Here is a 16,766-nt window from a genome sequence, read left to right on the forward strand (position 1 = left end):
GCATCGTAGGCCATGGGAAGAGTTTTGGATTTAATTTCGCATGCAGTGGAAAACCACGAGAGAGTTATAATCGGGGAAGTGACACCATCTGATTTTCAGTTTAAGAGATCTGATTTGGAGATGAACAGACCAGGAATGGACCAGTTAGGAGACTACACAATATTCCAGATGACAGTGATGGTTGCTGGAATGATAACAGCAGATATTAATTACCATGTCTAAAATGTAAAAAACTGGAATTGAAAAATAAGAGCAGTTTTAGGTTTTGAGAAAAAATTAATGCCTGGAATACTTGGGAAGTTCTGTTTGGTTAATGGCTAATGCCAACAGGTGGGTTTTTGGCCACCTCAGATTGACCACTGTTCAGGGGACTGTGTGAATCCCCACCACCAACCGTCCCAATTTTTACAGTTTTTTAATTGGAAAAGAAATCATGCTGTTAAATGAGTCCTTTAAAAAAAATGTTGGGTGTTTGGAGGACTAAGGAATGGAGCTGAGAGGGGAGAGGAGAGACTATCCTGTTGCTTAAAAAATTAGAATTAAAAAGAGGGTTCCCATGTGCAAGAAAACATTGCTTTATAAACAATGTAAAGACATAAAAGACATTGTGTTGGCAAAACTGTGTAAAAACAATAGCTGCTAATTTCACACCCCATGGGATGAGGGAGTATAAATGTGCTTCAGCTTTAGATAACAGAGCTGTATCCACTGGCCAAGCCGGTTCACAGAGCTTTCCCTTAGTCTCACTGCCACCAGAGGGCTGGCCGGCCAGCCGCCAATAGAGGTGTTAGCAAAACCTACCGATTTCAGGCTTAATCTTTTCACCTACCTTTTCTTTTTCAGTAATGTGTTCATTATTTGCTGAGCATTACTCTATTCTTCGTCTGCAAATTTTTTTGTTTCTAATGCAGCTTGCTTTGTATGGGTGAGATATGGAACGGCACCAAAATCCGGCACCCTGGAAAGCCAGGGATTTCCACCCTGTGACAAAAGAATGCCGTCTTGACTTCAGAGATTGCCTAATCCCAGCTGTTCTGATAATGTAATTAAGGCTGCCTAATGTCTTTAATTTTGCAACCAGCTTGTGTGAAAAGGAGAATTTGGCACTCTGAAGGCTTAAACACTAAATAGCAATCTCAAGACGCCTAATTAGAATTCTCTGACATTAAGCTAATTGGTGAAACTGTATTTCAGCAGCTTAACTTCTTTATTAATTTTTTTTAGCATTTTCATTGAAAATCAATTGATGAGCTGTCAGCATTTTTTCTTAAATATAATTTGCTCTTTAGTGCTCCTGTCTTAGGCAGGCTGAAAGGCCTCATGCTAGCAATGAAAGGTATTGAATATTATCACCAGCATTCCATCCCTTTTAATCATTTTACTCTTGACCTAAATAATGTGGCTTATTGTGTGACTTGGCCTTGTAGCTTCTCACTGCTCTGTGAACTGGAGAACGTTATTTCTCTTACGTTGAAATTTTAAGGGTGGAGAAATTTATTAATGAGGCATTAGTTTTGTTGAGTGTGCTCTTACATTTTACTTGTTTAGTACCGGGGCATTTCCTTGTGCTTGAACCAGGGGGCTACAACAAATTCAGCTAGGATCCAAAAAAACTTTGTCATAATTTGAGACACAAAAGTCTAAGTGTAAGGAACTAATTAAAACAGAGCTGAGCTTTTGTGGTTTAGGTTAAGGGCATTTGCTTCTGTTCAGGATGCTTATTCAAGTTCCTTTTGCCAGTTTACACAGGAAGTTGCTGAAATGGGCTTCTCCATCCCTCTCCTCCCCTGCACCTGCTTCCATTCCCATACTCTTTCTTCCGTGAAGGAAACTGCTGGGTCTGAGTGGAAGATAGGATTAAGCTCTCAGAGGAGGAAGTTTTCTTTTTAGAACACTTCTGACATGGTAAATCAAGTTCAGGATCCTGGCTTTCCCATCTGCAAAGTTGATTGTAGTAGAAAAGTGGAAGGACTTGTCTACCTTAAGGGGGAAGAGTGTAAAGTAACGTGCCACTTAGGAAATGCTTTCTTCAGCAGTGGCTGGAGGAGACTCATTGGTTTTAATGTCTTCATTTTGAGTTAGAAAACTACCAGTGGGTTATAAGCATTCAAGAATAGTGTGAAATTTGGAAAATCTTTAGCTTACAAGATTTCACTGAACTTCAGAATTCCTGTTTAACTGTATAATGGGTGCATATATAATGTCCCCCAATATTACATTACTGTTTGGTTAGGTAGCTTAGATTACAAATATATCCTACTTGTTTCTTCCTCTATAAAGGAAAAAAAAAATGAATATAATTAATTTTGCAGGGGAATTTAAGTAGTTGTAATAATATATTTGATTATTGAAGAAGTATACCTGCTATTTATTTGTCGTAAGCCACTTATTTAGTATTGCGAACTGTATATAAATGGTGTTCTGGTTATATCTGTTTCTGCATTGCATGGCTTAAGACAATCACCGTTTTGTTGTATCTCACAATTTTGTGGGTCAGGAATTCAGGCAGGATTGTGATTCGGCTGTGTGATTCTTCTGTTTCACATGGAGCTCGGTTAGTAGTTGTTCTGCCGGAGGTGGTGGGGTGTCTGGAAGGCTGGGCTCAGCTCGGTCTTGACCATTCCAGTGCTGTGGCATCAGAGTGGCTCAGGACTCCAAGTGAGTTTCACATGCACAAGAGAATCTGCGTGGCCTTAATGACCTGGTCTTAAAAGTCACAGCTTCACTTACTTTACTTTATTGAAAAAAGACTTTATTGAAAAAGCAGTCACAACCCACACCTGATTTGGGGCAGTAGGGAACATGGGCCACACCTTTCAATGTGTAGTTCAGGGGTCAGCCAGAGAGTTGGGCAAAGTTTATATACGTAATCTTGGGGTTTTCTCCCAAGATTAAGTTGAGTAGTGGATTTGAGGGTGTTGATTTTATTTGTGGTTCTCTCCTTTCTGTGAATTTCCTCTCACTTTCCAACTACCGTGGTGGCTCAGATCTTTTCCCTCTGGTCCTTCAATCCAGTAAAACTGTGGGTCTCTCTCCGAGTTTTAGCTTCCAGTGTAGCTTGGACCCTTTTTGTTAATGTGTCCTACCCTTAGTTGAAAAGCCTTAAAAATGGAAATGCACTTTCAATAAGTGTCAACTTTCCTCTAGTTTCTGCCTGCTTTTACTCTCCAGTGCCTTCAGATAGTTTCAGTATTTTGTCCAGCATTTATAATTTTTATGAGCAGATGAATCCACCTGATAGGAGCTACTTCATCAATTCTGGCAACAGAACCATCCTAGTCTATTTTTATGACTTCCTATTCCATCCCATTGATTTGTTTTCCATGTTTACTATGGTTTAATATCATTTATTATATAATTTTTAACATAAAAAGTATAAATAAAAATGTCACAGATATGTAAGTTATGAAGGGGACAAATAAAATCAACACTCTCAAATCCACTACTAACTTAAGTAATTCTTAATAATTGACCATTAATTACCATTTCATTTACTTATATATTTCTTCCTTACTCTGTCTTCTCTTTTCCCCACTATCCTGAATTTGAGTACTTATTATTTTCTTTTTTATTGCATCATTTATTTAAAATTTTTAAAATAGTTTATTACAATATAAGTTTCACTTTTTTTATTGAAGTATAGTTGATTTACAGTGTTGTGTTTCAGGTGTACAGCAGAGTGATTCAGTTATATATATATATGTTTGTGTGTTTGTATGTATGTAGATTTATATTCTTTTTCAGATTCTTTTCCATTATAGGTTATTACAAGATACTGAATATAGTTCCTTGTGCTATACAGTAGGTCCTTGTTGTTTATCTGTTTTATATATAGTAGTGTGTATCTGTTAATCCTACGCTCCTAATTTATCCTCTCCCCCCTACCCTTTTCCTTTTTGGTAACCATAGTTTGTTTTCTATGTCTGTGAGTCTATTTCTGTTTTGTAAATAAGTTCACTTATATCATTTTTTAGATTCCACATATAAGTGATATCATAAGATATTTATCTTTCTCTGTCTGACTTACTTCACTTAGTGTGATAATCACTGGGTCCAACCATGTTGCTTCAAATGGCATTATTTCATTCTTTTTTATGGCTGAGTAATATTCCATTGTATATATCTACCACATCTTCTTTATCCGTTTATCTGTCAGTGGACATTTAGGTTGCTTCCATGTCTTGGCTATTGTAAATAGTGCAGCAATGAACATTAGGGTGCATGTATCTTTTCAAATTATAGTTTTCTCAGGATATAGGCCCAGGATTGGGATTGCTGGATCATATGGTAAGTCTATTTTTAGTTTTTTAAGGAACCTCCATACTCTTCTCCATAGTGGCTATACAAATTTACATTCCCACCAACAGTGTAGGAGGGTTCCCTTTTCTCCACACCCTCTCCAACATTTGTTATTTGTAGACTTTTTAATGATGGCCATTCTGACTGGTGTGAGGTGGTACCTCATTGTAGTTTTGATTTGCATTTCTCTAATAGTTAGCAATGTTGAGCATTTTTTCATGTGCCTGTTGGCCATCTGTATGTCTTCTTTGGAGAAATGTCTATTTAGATCTTCTGCCCATTATTTTGATTGAGTTGTTTGTTTTTTTTGATATTGAGCTATATGAGCTGTTTGTCTGTTTTGGAAATTGATCTCTTGTCAGTCACATTGTTTGCAATATTTTCTCCCATTCTGTAGGTTGTCTTTTCATTTTTCTGATGGTTTCCTTTGCTGTGCAAAAGCTTTTAAGTTTAACTAGGTTCAATTTATTTATTTTTGTTTTTATTTCCATTACTCTAGGAGATGGATCCAAAAAAAACGTTGCTGTGATTTATGTCAAAGAGTGTTCTGCCTATATTTTCCTGTAGGATCCAGTCTTACATTTAGGTCTTTAATCCATTTTGAGGTTTTTTTTTTTTTAATATATAGTGTTAGAGAATGTTTTATTTTTTAAGTTAATTTTTATTAGAGTTAGTTGATTTACAATGTTGTGTTAGTTTCTGCTGTACAGCAAAGTGAATCAGTTATACATGTACATATATTCACTCTTTTTTAGATTCTATTGCCATATAGGTCATTACAGAGTATTGAGTAGAGTTTCCTGTGCTAGGCAGTAGGTTCTTGTTAGTTGTCTCTATTTTTTTAAATTTTTATTGGGGTACAATTGATTTACAATGTTGTGTTAGTTTCAATCTCTTTTATATATAGTAGTGTGTGTATGTCAATCCCAGTCTACCAATTTATCCCTCTCGACAACCCTTTCTCCTTAGTAACCATAAGTTTGTTTTCTACATCTGTGACTCTATTTCTGTTTTGTAAATAGGTTAATTTATACCATTTTTTTAGATTCCACATATGTCATACTGAGTGAAGTAAGTCAGACAAAGACAAATATCATATGATATCACTTACATGTAGAATGTTTTAATTTCATTTTTTTACATGTAGCTGTCCAGTTTTCCCAGCACCACTTAATGAAAAGACTGTCTTTTCTCCATTGTGTATTCTTTCCTCCTTTGTCGTAGATTAATTGACCATAAGTGCGTGGGTTTATTTCTGGGCTTTCTATCCTGTTCCATCGATCTATGTGTCTGTTTTTGTGCCGATACGATACTGTTTTGATTCCTGTAGCTTTGTAGTGTAGTCTGAAGTCAGGGAGCATGATTCCTCCAGCTCTGTTCTTCTTTCTCAAGATTGTTTTGGCTATCTGGGGTCTTTTGTGTTTCCATACAAATTTTAAAATTATTTGTCCTAGGTCTGTGAAAAATGCCATTGGTAATTTGATAGGGATTGCATTGAATCTGCAGATTGCCTTGGGTAGTATGGTCATTTTAACAATATTTGATTCTTCCAATCCAAGAACTTGGTATTATTTTTGAGTTTTATAAAAATAGATTCATATCATATACATTCTTCTGCAACTTTTTTCTCCATTTAACATTGTTTTAAAGATTCATTTATATTGTTTCATGCCACTGTATTTCACTTTCATTTTTGTATTCAATTGTATAAAAATATGATACATATGATAAATATCCCTTTATTCATCCTACTTATCAAGACCTTTGTATGACTTCCCTTTTTTAAAAAAAATGAACATTTTTATTCATATCTTCTGGTGCCTACATGAAAGAGTTTCTACAAATAGGATTGCCCAGTCATGGAACTTGACTGGAGAGTGTCAAACTAGTTTCCCAAGTATTTGTACACTGCACTGTACATAAGTCCTGATGGTCTCCATCCTATGACTTAGAGTCAAAATTAAACATTCTTGTCTGATCTAGCGGGTGCACAGTACCATCTCCTCATGGGCTTAATTTGCATTTCCTTCATTACTAATGAGGTTGAGCCTCTTTTTCATATGCTTATTGACCATTCCTGTTTTTTCTTAAATGTCTTTTGGGTTGTTTGTATTTTCCTTATTGGTTTTAAGATTTTTTTTTAGTGTTCTTTGGATCCAGTTTTTTGTCAGTTACATGTGTTGCTGGTATCTTTTCCCAGTCTGGATTTTTTTTTTTTAACTTTATTGTATCTTTTAATTCTAGAAGTTTGTAATTTTAATTTGTCAACCCTTTCTTCTTTTTAATAGTTAGTACTCTTTATATTTTAAACTTATGCCTTTGGTATTTGTTCTTTAGTCTATCTGGAATGGATTTTTGGGTATGGAATGAAGTAAGGAATGTAGTTTCATTTGTTTCTGAAATGAATAACCAGTTGTCCTAGCACCATTTATTTGTAGTCTTTCATTTCCTTACTGATCTGAAATGCCATCTCTATCATATGACAAATTTTAATATATGTGTTGTTTGTTTCTGGACTCTTTGCTCTGTCCACTGGTCAGTTTATCTATACGTTAATCAGTCCATTTGCCTTCTTTTTCAGGAGTCTCTTGGCTATTTTAGGGTCTTAGCTTTTCCACATAAATTTTAGAGTTAGCCTCAATTTTCATTAAAAACCTGGGGATTTTGATTGGAGTTGCATTGGAATTGTAGATCAATTCGGGGAAAATTAGTAATCTTAAAATAGATAGTCTTCTCATCCATGAATATTTTCTTCATTTATTTAGGTCACTGGTCAATGAAATCTCAGTCTGGGAGTGACTGGTCTAAATTAAAAATCTTTGAATGCAGGGATTGTCATCTTTGCTCTTATTCCCAACACCAAGCATAGTGATAAGCACATATATCAATAAAAGTACATGTTTATCAAATTGAATTTTAAAATATATTTTTTTCAGTTTTAAGCAGTTTCTCCATCTTTTTTTAAACAAAGTTTAATAAGGACCTAAAACTTAGTAAATAAGCTAGTAATGCATTTTGAAAGTTCACCATATACTTTTTTTTTCCTTTAGCTTTTATCTCTTCTTTTTGAAGATTTGTTCAAAAAATTTAATTCTGAAATGAAGAAGATTGCAGATCAGGTGATTCCTAAGCAAAGAGCAGCCCAGTTTGATGTCGTGAAACACATGCGTCAGGACCAGATTACCAATGGCATGGTGAATGCCATTTCAACCGTAAGTCTTCAGTCATTTGGGTAGAGTTTTGTAACTTATTTGTAAATCTGTTCAGTGGGAAATTTAAAGTACTGATACTTTGAGAATCTAGGTGAAAAAAATATATATATATATTTAAGTCATAAATTTTCTACTTTGAAAGATAGTCTACAGTTTAAATCAGTAGGAATTTTACTACTATATGACTTCATTGCCAAATTATAGTTCCTGTTATATGAGGCAATAAGAAAATAGATATACCTTTACATAAAGGAAAAATCTTTTAGTTTAACCATTAATAACCATTCTTTCAATGGATACTTTTCCCCATTTTTTTCTGTAATAAAACTGATATATTACAAGTAGGTTTATTAATGACAACATTTGTCCAAAACAGTACAAAATGTTTCATTTCATTGTAGGTTTATATTCCTCAAAGAGCTATCAGCTGTTCTCACGTGAGTGATGAATTCAGGCCTCAGCAGCTGCTGTGTGTTCAGGGCCTCCGGCTGTTCATAAAGGGTTATCAGATAGGTTTTTGCTCCCTTTCTTAAAGCGTAACATCTATAGGTCTATCTGATAAAGTCTTGTTCACGTTTTGTATGCCAGACATAAAATTAGTTTTACGGATGGGATTTGGTCCCAACAAAAGAATAGTATAGTGTAGCACGTGGACTCCCTTAACAATGAAAGAATTAGTGGCCGACTTGCTGCCCTACTTGACTTGAGAAATTTGCAGTGGGTCTGTGTGAGCAGCCCTTGCCATGACAGCTCCATCTAGACCTGAGGGGAACCTGGCCTTTGTGCCTCTTTAGGCCCCTCACACTCCTGTGGTCCAAACTTGTCTGGAAGTAGATTCCTGAATATTTGAAGAGAAGCCTCCAAAGATCATTTGAACACACTTCTGTTAGAATGACTTTTCCTTGCTTTTGACCCATGATTTTCAGGTCAGAATAGCTGTTTCGAGTAGTTGTTTTGCCCCTAAGTGACACCACTTTACGCCTGGGAGCAGACTGCTTATTAGGAAAATCAGTAGTAGGCCTTGCTACAGGTGAACCCCAATCTATAGGCAACCAGAAAAAGATCAACTTCTAAAATTGTGATTGTTGTCATATGTAGACTATTTTCAACAAATAAATTTTCTCAGAGGAGCAGTTTTAGACCCTTTGTCTGTTTCTCCTCTCTCCCTTTTTAAAACTCCTGAAGAATATTGAAACAGATTATCTTGCTGAACATCTCGGCTTCACTCCCCATCTACTTCCTATTTGCCAGCAGCTGCTGTCTTAGTTGAATTCTGTGCTGAATATTTATTTATCTTCCTTGCTCTTACTTTCTGGTCATAAGTCAGTTTACTAGGTTCATTCTCATTCAAAGAATAAAAGGAGTTAACTGAACAAGCAATATGAGAAGTTAACTTGTGGGATCAGTGTGTTTGCTCCATTTCTTTGCTTTGTAATGCATCAGGTTTCTTCCTAGGTTTTAGCTTTTTTCCACTCTATCAAAAACTCAAGTTGCTGAAGTGATAGATCTTCACTGAAATAACGCTTAAACTTTAATTTGTGAGGAGCTCCCCTGAAGTCAAATATTTAAATTCAAACAGATGAGTCTTTCTCCTGTGAGGGGTTTTAATCTGGGATCCATGAGTCCTTCCTTGAAATTGAAGGCAAATTTTGTGTTTGTGCTCCTATGTGCATTTTTCTCGAGAATAGTCATAGCTTTCATCAGATTATCAAAAAAATGAAGAACCACTGTTTAGCAGATGTAATTTTTTCCCTTTTGAATCAGAAAGATCATTGAATCAATCACTTTTTGACATTTTATTTTCTACTTTGCTTTTTCTCTGCATACTATTTTCTATTAATTCACGTTACCATGAGTTGAAAACTTAATGATTCCTAACCTTAATCTTGAATTATCCTTGAAAATATTTAATGTGTACAATTAATACCACTATAAAATAATATATTTAATATATTTCAGTACTTTTAATGCATAGGAGATAAGGTAAATTTAATGTTTAAAATTTATTTCATATGAATCTATTTTAAGATTGACATGGTAGCCAAAGAAGGTATATAATATTTATTAATATGAATATATGTGCAATTTTTAGCCTTGATTAAGAAGCCTACATTTATTCATTTTCCCTGATAAGTGCTGTTAGAGTCTTTTTTCTATTGCTATATTTGCCTCTAATTAAAACTAATTTTGGAAGACATCCAGATAATGGCACATTCCAACATGAAATTATCTCTTTGAACTTCAAGCTAGTTTTACCTTAAATGTGTGTAGAAACTGCTAGTGTTCTATTAGTTAGCTTATTGCTTCCAGTGGAACTCTTTGGTTGAACTGGCTTGTTCAGAATATAATTAGTTCTTCAGAAAATACCCACTCTGATGTGATAATGTTGATACGTTGAAGCATTCTGAGGTGGTTGCTAGATATAGGTAATATTCATTAAATTCCTAGAAAACCCCGGTGAGTAACTTGGCTAAATTTTAATTGTGACAGTTTGATTTCTGAATATATATCATGGCTCTAATTTCACAAACAAGCAGTTCCTATGCTGAGCCTCTCCGAGTGACTGCAGAGTATCAGGCCGCATGAATGGATCAGGGGTAGGCTCATGTCTTTCCTCTCCCTTCAGGGAAATTGGTCTCTGAAGAGATTTAAAATGGATCGCCAGGGTGTGACCCAGGTGCTGTCTCGCTTGTCATATATATCCGCACTGGGCATGATGACAAGAATCTCTTCCCAGTTTGAAAAAACAAGAAAAGTGAGTGGTCCTCGATCCCTCCAGCCGTCTCAGTGGGGAATGCTGTGCCCTTCGGACACTCCTGAAGGAGAGGTAAGGTCCCCAAGGAGTCTCCGCTGTGTCAGAGGTCATGCCTGTTGGTGATGCTCTGCTTCTTCTCCCGTTCCCCCAGGCTGTATCCTTTTTGGGGTCAGCCACGTATCTGGCAGAGAAACGTTGCTGCAGCCATCAGAATGTCATCAGTATCATTCCCGAACAGTACCTACAGAAGTCTTTGGTTTATTATCTCACCTAAATAGAAATATTGTCCAGATTTTCTTGCTTGTTTTAGTTTATCCCAAGAGTCAAACCAGGCAATGAAGAGGGGATAAGAATGTGAAGGAAAATTAAGAGACCCATCACCTTTGCTCACAAGGAGCTCTTTTTAAGCAACTCCTTATTTTCTGTGGCTGTACTTAGAGGACATCAGAGTCACAGCTGCAGCCAACTAGGAGCACACAGTCCAAGACCTAAGTTGGATTCCAACTCACTTATATAGGAAACATAAGCAGTTACCTGAACACTAAACCAAAGAGTTTAAATTGGTTTACATCCATAGCACCCACTACTTCCTGTGTCATGGCCCTTTCTCCTTCATGTTAACCACTGTTGGTTTCACTTGATTTTATGCCTTCCAAATTGTAAAATTCTGGAGGAACGAACCATGTTAGGTTCACCATTGTATCCCAGGCTCCTAGCCCAGAGCCTCATTCAGACTAAAGGCCCCATAAATATACGCTGAGTGAATAAATAAGTTAAATATGACAGGTAAAAATATACGTTCCAAAGTGTAGGAATTAGTTGTGACTTGGGAGAGGTGAAAAATACAAGTCCATACAGGGTTATAATTTTTAGAAATTATCATTCTTCTCCTGATTTATCTTAAACCATATGGAAATTCACATTAAAATTGTGCAGCTTGTCAAATCTGCATAACTTATACATCTTGAGTTTTGGAACGCTACATTTCCCAGAGATTGCTTCAACTAATCTCGATAAAGTACCTGTTTTGTGCATCACTACAGCAGATGGTTTCTAAGATTGAAGATGTAATCTTTACATGTCACATGTGTCTCAAGTGTTTTTGTTTTTGTTTTTTTTACTTAATTTGCTGTATTACGTCCTTGTTTATATGTTTGCTTTAGATTTTTTTCCTCTGGTTGTATAGAAGTTTAAAAATATTTTTTTCATTTCCTTTTTACTTTGAAATAATTTCAGACATACAAAAATAGTTGCAAAAATAGTGCAAAGAATTTCCATGATCCTTCACCTAGATTCCCCAAATGTGACATCTTGTGTTACTGTAGCCCAGTTTTCAACCTCATAACCCCAGTTAGCAACTTTCATAACCCCAGTTATGAACTTAACATTGATAACAGCATTGTAATCTGTAGACCTGATTCAGATTTTGCCAGTCGCCCCGCTGTCTTTTTTGATCCAGGATTGCTCTCAGTTGTTAGGTCTCCTTAGCCTCTTAATCTGGAGCAGTTCTTCAGTCTTTGTCTTTTATGACCAAGAAGCTTGGAGAGTACCGGCCAGTTATTTTGCAGACTCTTTCTCATTTCAGGCCATCAGTTTTATATTTTTATGTATTCACAATTATCAATGTTTTCCTTTACTGTTTTTATGCAGTGTCATCTTAATGACTGTGATGTTCTGTTGTCAGGGAATAGCAATTTAGGTAATTGGTTTCTTTGGGGAGGGAACATTTATAATGCCATCATTATTTCCAGTTCAAATAGTACTGTGCTGAGCATGTCTGTGGCTAAATCTACGTTTATATCCTTGCTTTCTAGTTCAGGATAAATTCCTCTGGGATAAGGGGTAGGTATATCCTTAAGGCTTTGTATGAATCTCCAAAGTGTTCCCTACGAGGCTGTACTGCTTTGCCTTGTCACCAGTGGGGTGGTGAGCTATTTTCAGACACAAACTGTACTTTGTGTTACTCATGTTCATTCTTAGAAATGACTATCTTTTGTTTTTTAGGCATGTGGTTTGGTTAAAAACTTGGCCCTTATGACACACATCACAACTGACATGGAAGATGGACCCATTGTTAAATTAGCCAGTAACCTGGGAGTAGAAGATGTGAATTTATTATGTGGGGAAGAGCTGTCTTACCCAAATGTATTTCTTGTCTTTCTTAATGGTGAGTATATTATGGAGACATGTTGATCCTAAACAGTCTGTGGGGAGGGGGAGGGAATCGACTACTATCCATGTATATAGAGCACAAATATACTTTAATTCTGCAGTCAAATTCTCTGCCACTGAGCTGTACCCCCTGAGTATACTTTAATTCTGGACCCAGGTTGACTTTAATCGAAAGGTAGAAAAAATGGTAACAGAAACAGTTATTCCATTGGCTGAGTGATCCAGGTTCTGAGACAATACAGCTATCAGAGCTAAAGGGTAATGGTGCAGAGACCATTTGCTTTCTACCCTTTGACAGCTGGCAGCGTATCCACAGTGGAATGAGGCTCAATACGGTATCTTTAAGTTCAAGTTAAATATGTGAGACGTTCTGGAAAAATAATCAGATCAGCCCTTACAGTGAGATGACTTGTATTCAGCCACTGAGTGAGTGACTGTCAGCAGCCTCTGGCGAGAGGGTCTCTTTCCTTCAGCTCCTGCTCCAGTTGCTTCTCTCGTACCCCTTCCCACCCACTTCGGAGTCCTCCAGAGATGCTGCAGCAGCTGTGGCTTGGTGGCCTGGGCGCCTGTCCCCTCACAGGTGTGCTGCATGCGCTCATCCTGGCCTCAGCCCCCATGCTCTTCTCCCCCTTCTTCCTGCTCTGGGGGGCCTTCACCATTTCCCGCGTGGGCTGGTGAGAAGGGAAACAGGGCTGTTCGCTGCCTGCCTCGCTCAGTGAATTCTGGCAGCTAACGCTGCATGAGTCCTTACTCTGGGTACTCACCCAGTACCTCTCTGAATCCTCACACTAACCCTGGGAGCCAAAGCCCATTTTCCTCATTTCTCAGATGATGACAACAAAACCGGTTTAAAAATAGCAGTTACGAGGTGCTGTGTCCAGTTCTAAGTGCTTTCCATGAGATCAGCTCACTTAATCCTCGCATCGACCCTGTAGAAGTGGTAGAGCCAGTGTTCAGACCCAGGGGTCTGGACCCCGAGTTCATGTGCCTGCACGGTGCTGACAGACGAGGAGACTGAGGCTGACTTCACCAGTGTTATGCAGCCAGGGTGTGGGAGGCCTGGCCCTGGACTCCGGTCCCCACCCCGGGCTGCCCTTGACCACTCCGCTCTGGGGCTCCCTCCAGCCTTGTGGGCTGGCTGCAGGCTTAATAACAGTACTTCCAAATGACTGCTCAGTGCTGCTTATTGTTTTTATTGAGTAAATATTTTAAATCCCATTAGATTTATTTTTTATTTCGGTCTTGAATATTCTTACTTCTTTCTGCTTAGGTAACATCCTAGGTGTCATTCGAGACCACAAGAAGCTGGTGAATACGTTTCGACTGATGCGAAGAGCAGGATATATCAATGAATTTGTTTCCATCTCAACAAATCTGACAGATCGGTGTGTCTATATTTCCTCTGATGGAGGAAGGCTGTGCAGGTAGATGTGGCTAGAAAGAGTTGTTAAGATCTCTTTATGTTTGCTTTTGAAAGAAATGGACTTGTTTTTATTTTTGAAGCTGCTTTAACCTCTTTCATTGTTAAGATAAATTTAATTCACTTAGCAAGCACCTCATGAATATGCATACTGGCTACTGGGGATTCAAAGATTAATGGGAGTCAGTCTCTGCCCTCAGAGAACTCAGTCCGCTGGGAAAGGCAGAAATGATTAGTAATAACAACCAACTCTGCGAGTAATAAGTGCTAGCCATTATTTATTATCTTAATAGACGTATTATGTGTAAGGCTTTAACTACATTCAACCCTGTAAGGTTGGATTATTATTTTCATTTAACAAATGAGGTACTGGGGTTTAGTAAGACTAAGTAAATTACCCAAAGCCAGATAGTGGTGGAGTCTGTTTTTCACTCGGAAGTCCTTAGAATTCATTTGACTCCAGCAGTCCTGATGTTACCCACTATATTCTGTTGCTATGAACTGACCTTTAAAGTAGGATTGCTTTAAAGGATAAAGGAGGAAAGGAGAAAGGCTAAGGGATGGCAAGAATAGGAAACATAGAAGCATGAAGAGATCCCATAACATTAGATCCGGTAGAAAAGTAGGTGCCTTATATTCATTCCACACGTATTTAGGGCCTATTTTGTACAGGTGCTGTGTCGGAGGTGGTGGTACGCAGATGAACATGACATGGTATCTGGTCCTTTGGGGTCAGGCAGGGACTTCAGCTGAGGATGTCACCTTGTTTCATAGGCCTTTACTTGATTCACCACAGTCTTTCTTTGTGGACCTCAGGTAGTGTGAGGGCACAAGTCAGTGAGCTGGCAGTGGCTAGAGTGGTGGCAAGAGCTTGGAAGTCTGCCCAGCGGGGAGAGTGGACTGCCAGTGTCTGTGTCTGTCTGGCATCCTTGTTTCCTTCCAGTTACCCTCGTCATTCTCCTTTGAGGATTGCCCTTCCCCACTGGCAGTCTTCTTGGGACGGTCAGTCAGGTGCTCTCTCCTGCTCAGCCAAAGGTCAGGCGGATGACCCAAGCCAGGCCAGTCAGACTGTCTCTTCAGAGAGTTTGAATCCCAAAGAGGATAGAAGTGGTCGGAACAGATGCATCCTGGCAGCGATGCATACAGGAGACTGCTCATTACCCCTGCCTTTCTGGATCCTTGGGACTGTTCTAGCTCCTTTTCTTTCTGAGCCTGAGCATTGAACCTTTTTCTTTGATTCTTATCCGCCTAGTAAATTCTTAGCCTTTTGGTAAATTCCTTAAAATTTTCTTCTTATTTTTTAGTAAATTCCATCTTTGCTTAAATCTGCCAGAGTTGGTTCCTATTCTTTGCAACCAAAGAGCCCTAACTGATGCTATACCTGTGTTTGAATCCTAATGTCCCACTTACTGACTTGTGTGACTCTGAGTTTATTACTTAAGTCTCTGGGCCTTGATTTCCTCAGCTGTAAATATGTAAATAACAATGCCTCCCTAGGATTGATATAAGGTCTGGTAAGTGCCTTGTAGGGTGTCAGGCAAACACTGGATGCTTATTTATAGCTATTAACATGGTCCAATTAAGGGTGGGAAAAACACTTGACATTTTCTAGCTTACTCTTTTTTAGAATTTTTCTCTTTCATTACATCCCATATAATATGGCATAGCCTAAAAGAAAACTAGTTCTTTTTTTTTTAGAAGTGATTGTGTAACGACACAACATAGATCTGGCAGGAAGAATTAGTAGAATTCATTGAGTAAAGTGAAAGGTAACTGAGGTGGCTAAGTGTGGTCCCCTCCCTCTCCTACCCCTGCTCTGTCATCACTTCTCAGTCTCTTAAGCTGAGCTAAACTGCAGCCCCAAATGAGGGAGGCAGCAGGGTCTCTGCTTCCCTGCCAAGGGGCAGCCAGGATTTTGAGGCAGTGTTGAGTCCCATGAAGAGTTCACCCTGTTCACTTTCCAGCAGCTTGTACCCCCTTTTGTAATTGTGCAGCTCCTCTTCTTAACTGTTTAAAAGTGCTCATTAGTCCTCAAATCGTTATTTGGACTTGAGGGTGGAGCGCACGAGTGTCTGCTGGTTACTTGCTCCTCTCTGTAAGAGCCGCTTGTCCAAATAGCAACAGCCCTTGACGTTTCGTGCCGCGTGCCGTCCTTTGTGTCGGGTGTTTCTTCGTGGTGGCGAAGCCCTCAGAGGCAAATCACCACTGACAGTTACAGGTTAATCTACCAGAACGTGTGGACCAAAGCTCTCTACCTTACGCCCATTACATCACTAAAAATCCCAAAGTGAAAAAGCTATATTCCCTGCAAACTCATACCCACTCTTTGGTTGTGTGTAGCTTTAAGTACCCTGCTCGCGCGTAGCCCAGGGATGTTTATCCTAAAGCAAACCACTCTAGACAGCTGATAGTCATCAGACCTTCACTACAGAATGCCATTGTTTTCCTTGGTGATGGTTCTCTGCCTGCTGACCTCTCCATATTCCCAGTATGAAATCAGGAGATGCTTTTGGTATGATGGATGCATTTACACAGTTTTTAAAAAAATATGATATTAAAGGTATTAAAGGTTTTGGGTTTTTTTTCTAGACTTTATTGAGTATCATTTCATGCTGCTTTCTCATTCAGAACCAAATATTTCCTAAGATACTTGGAGAAAGGACTGTGTGTGTATACATGTATATGTGCACACATGAGCTGGTGTGTGCGTGTGTGCGTGTGTGTGTGTGTGTATGTGAGAAAGAGAAAATAGGCCCCTGTGCACTCACACTTGTAAAAAATACCTGGTGTCCTCAAGCACTCCAGAAATAAGTTTGATCATATCTACAGCTTCCCTCATTTCACTATAGTAAACTTACTGATGTAATTCTTTTGTTGAACTACTGTAAATCTGTTTTGTTTTTTGGTT

At 38.2% G+C, this 16,766-nt stretch overlaps 1 protein-coding gene across 2 annotated transcripts in view; it reads left to right on the plus strand.

Moving 5' to 3' along the window:
- Positions 1-16,766, plus strand: part of POLR3B (RNA polymerase III subunit B) — a 114,527-nt gene that overhangs the window by 43,092 nt on the left and 54,669 nt on the right. For both annotated transcript variants that reach the window (XM_036866519.1, XM_036866520.1), the window contains exons 13-16: positions 7,350-7,511; positions 10,138-10,338; positions 12,271-12,433; positions 13,709-13,862. In XM_036866519.1, the coding sequence (XP_036722414.1) occupies positions 7,350-7,511; positions 10,138-10,338; positions 12,271-12,433; positions 13,709-13,862 (680 nt within the window). The remainder of the gene's footprint in view (positions 1-7,349; positions 7,512-10,137; positions 10,339-12,270; positions 12,434-13,708; positions 13,863-16,766) is intronic.

The sequence above is a fragment of the Balaenoptera musculus genome, chromosome 10 (genome assembly GCF_009873245.2).
Source record: "Balaenoptera musculus isolate JJ_BM4_2016_0621 chromosome 10, mBalMus1.pri.v3, whole genome shotgun sequence".
NCBI classification, from domain to species: Eukaryota; Metazoa; Chordata; class Mammalia; order Artiodactyla; family Balaenopteridae; genus Balaenoptera; species Balaenoptera musculus.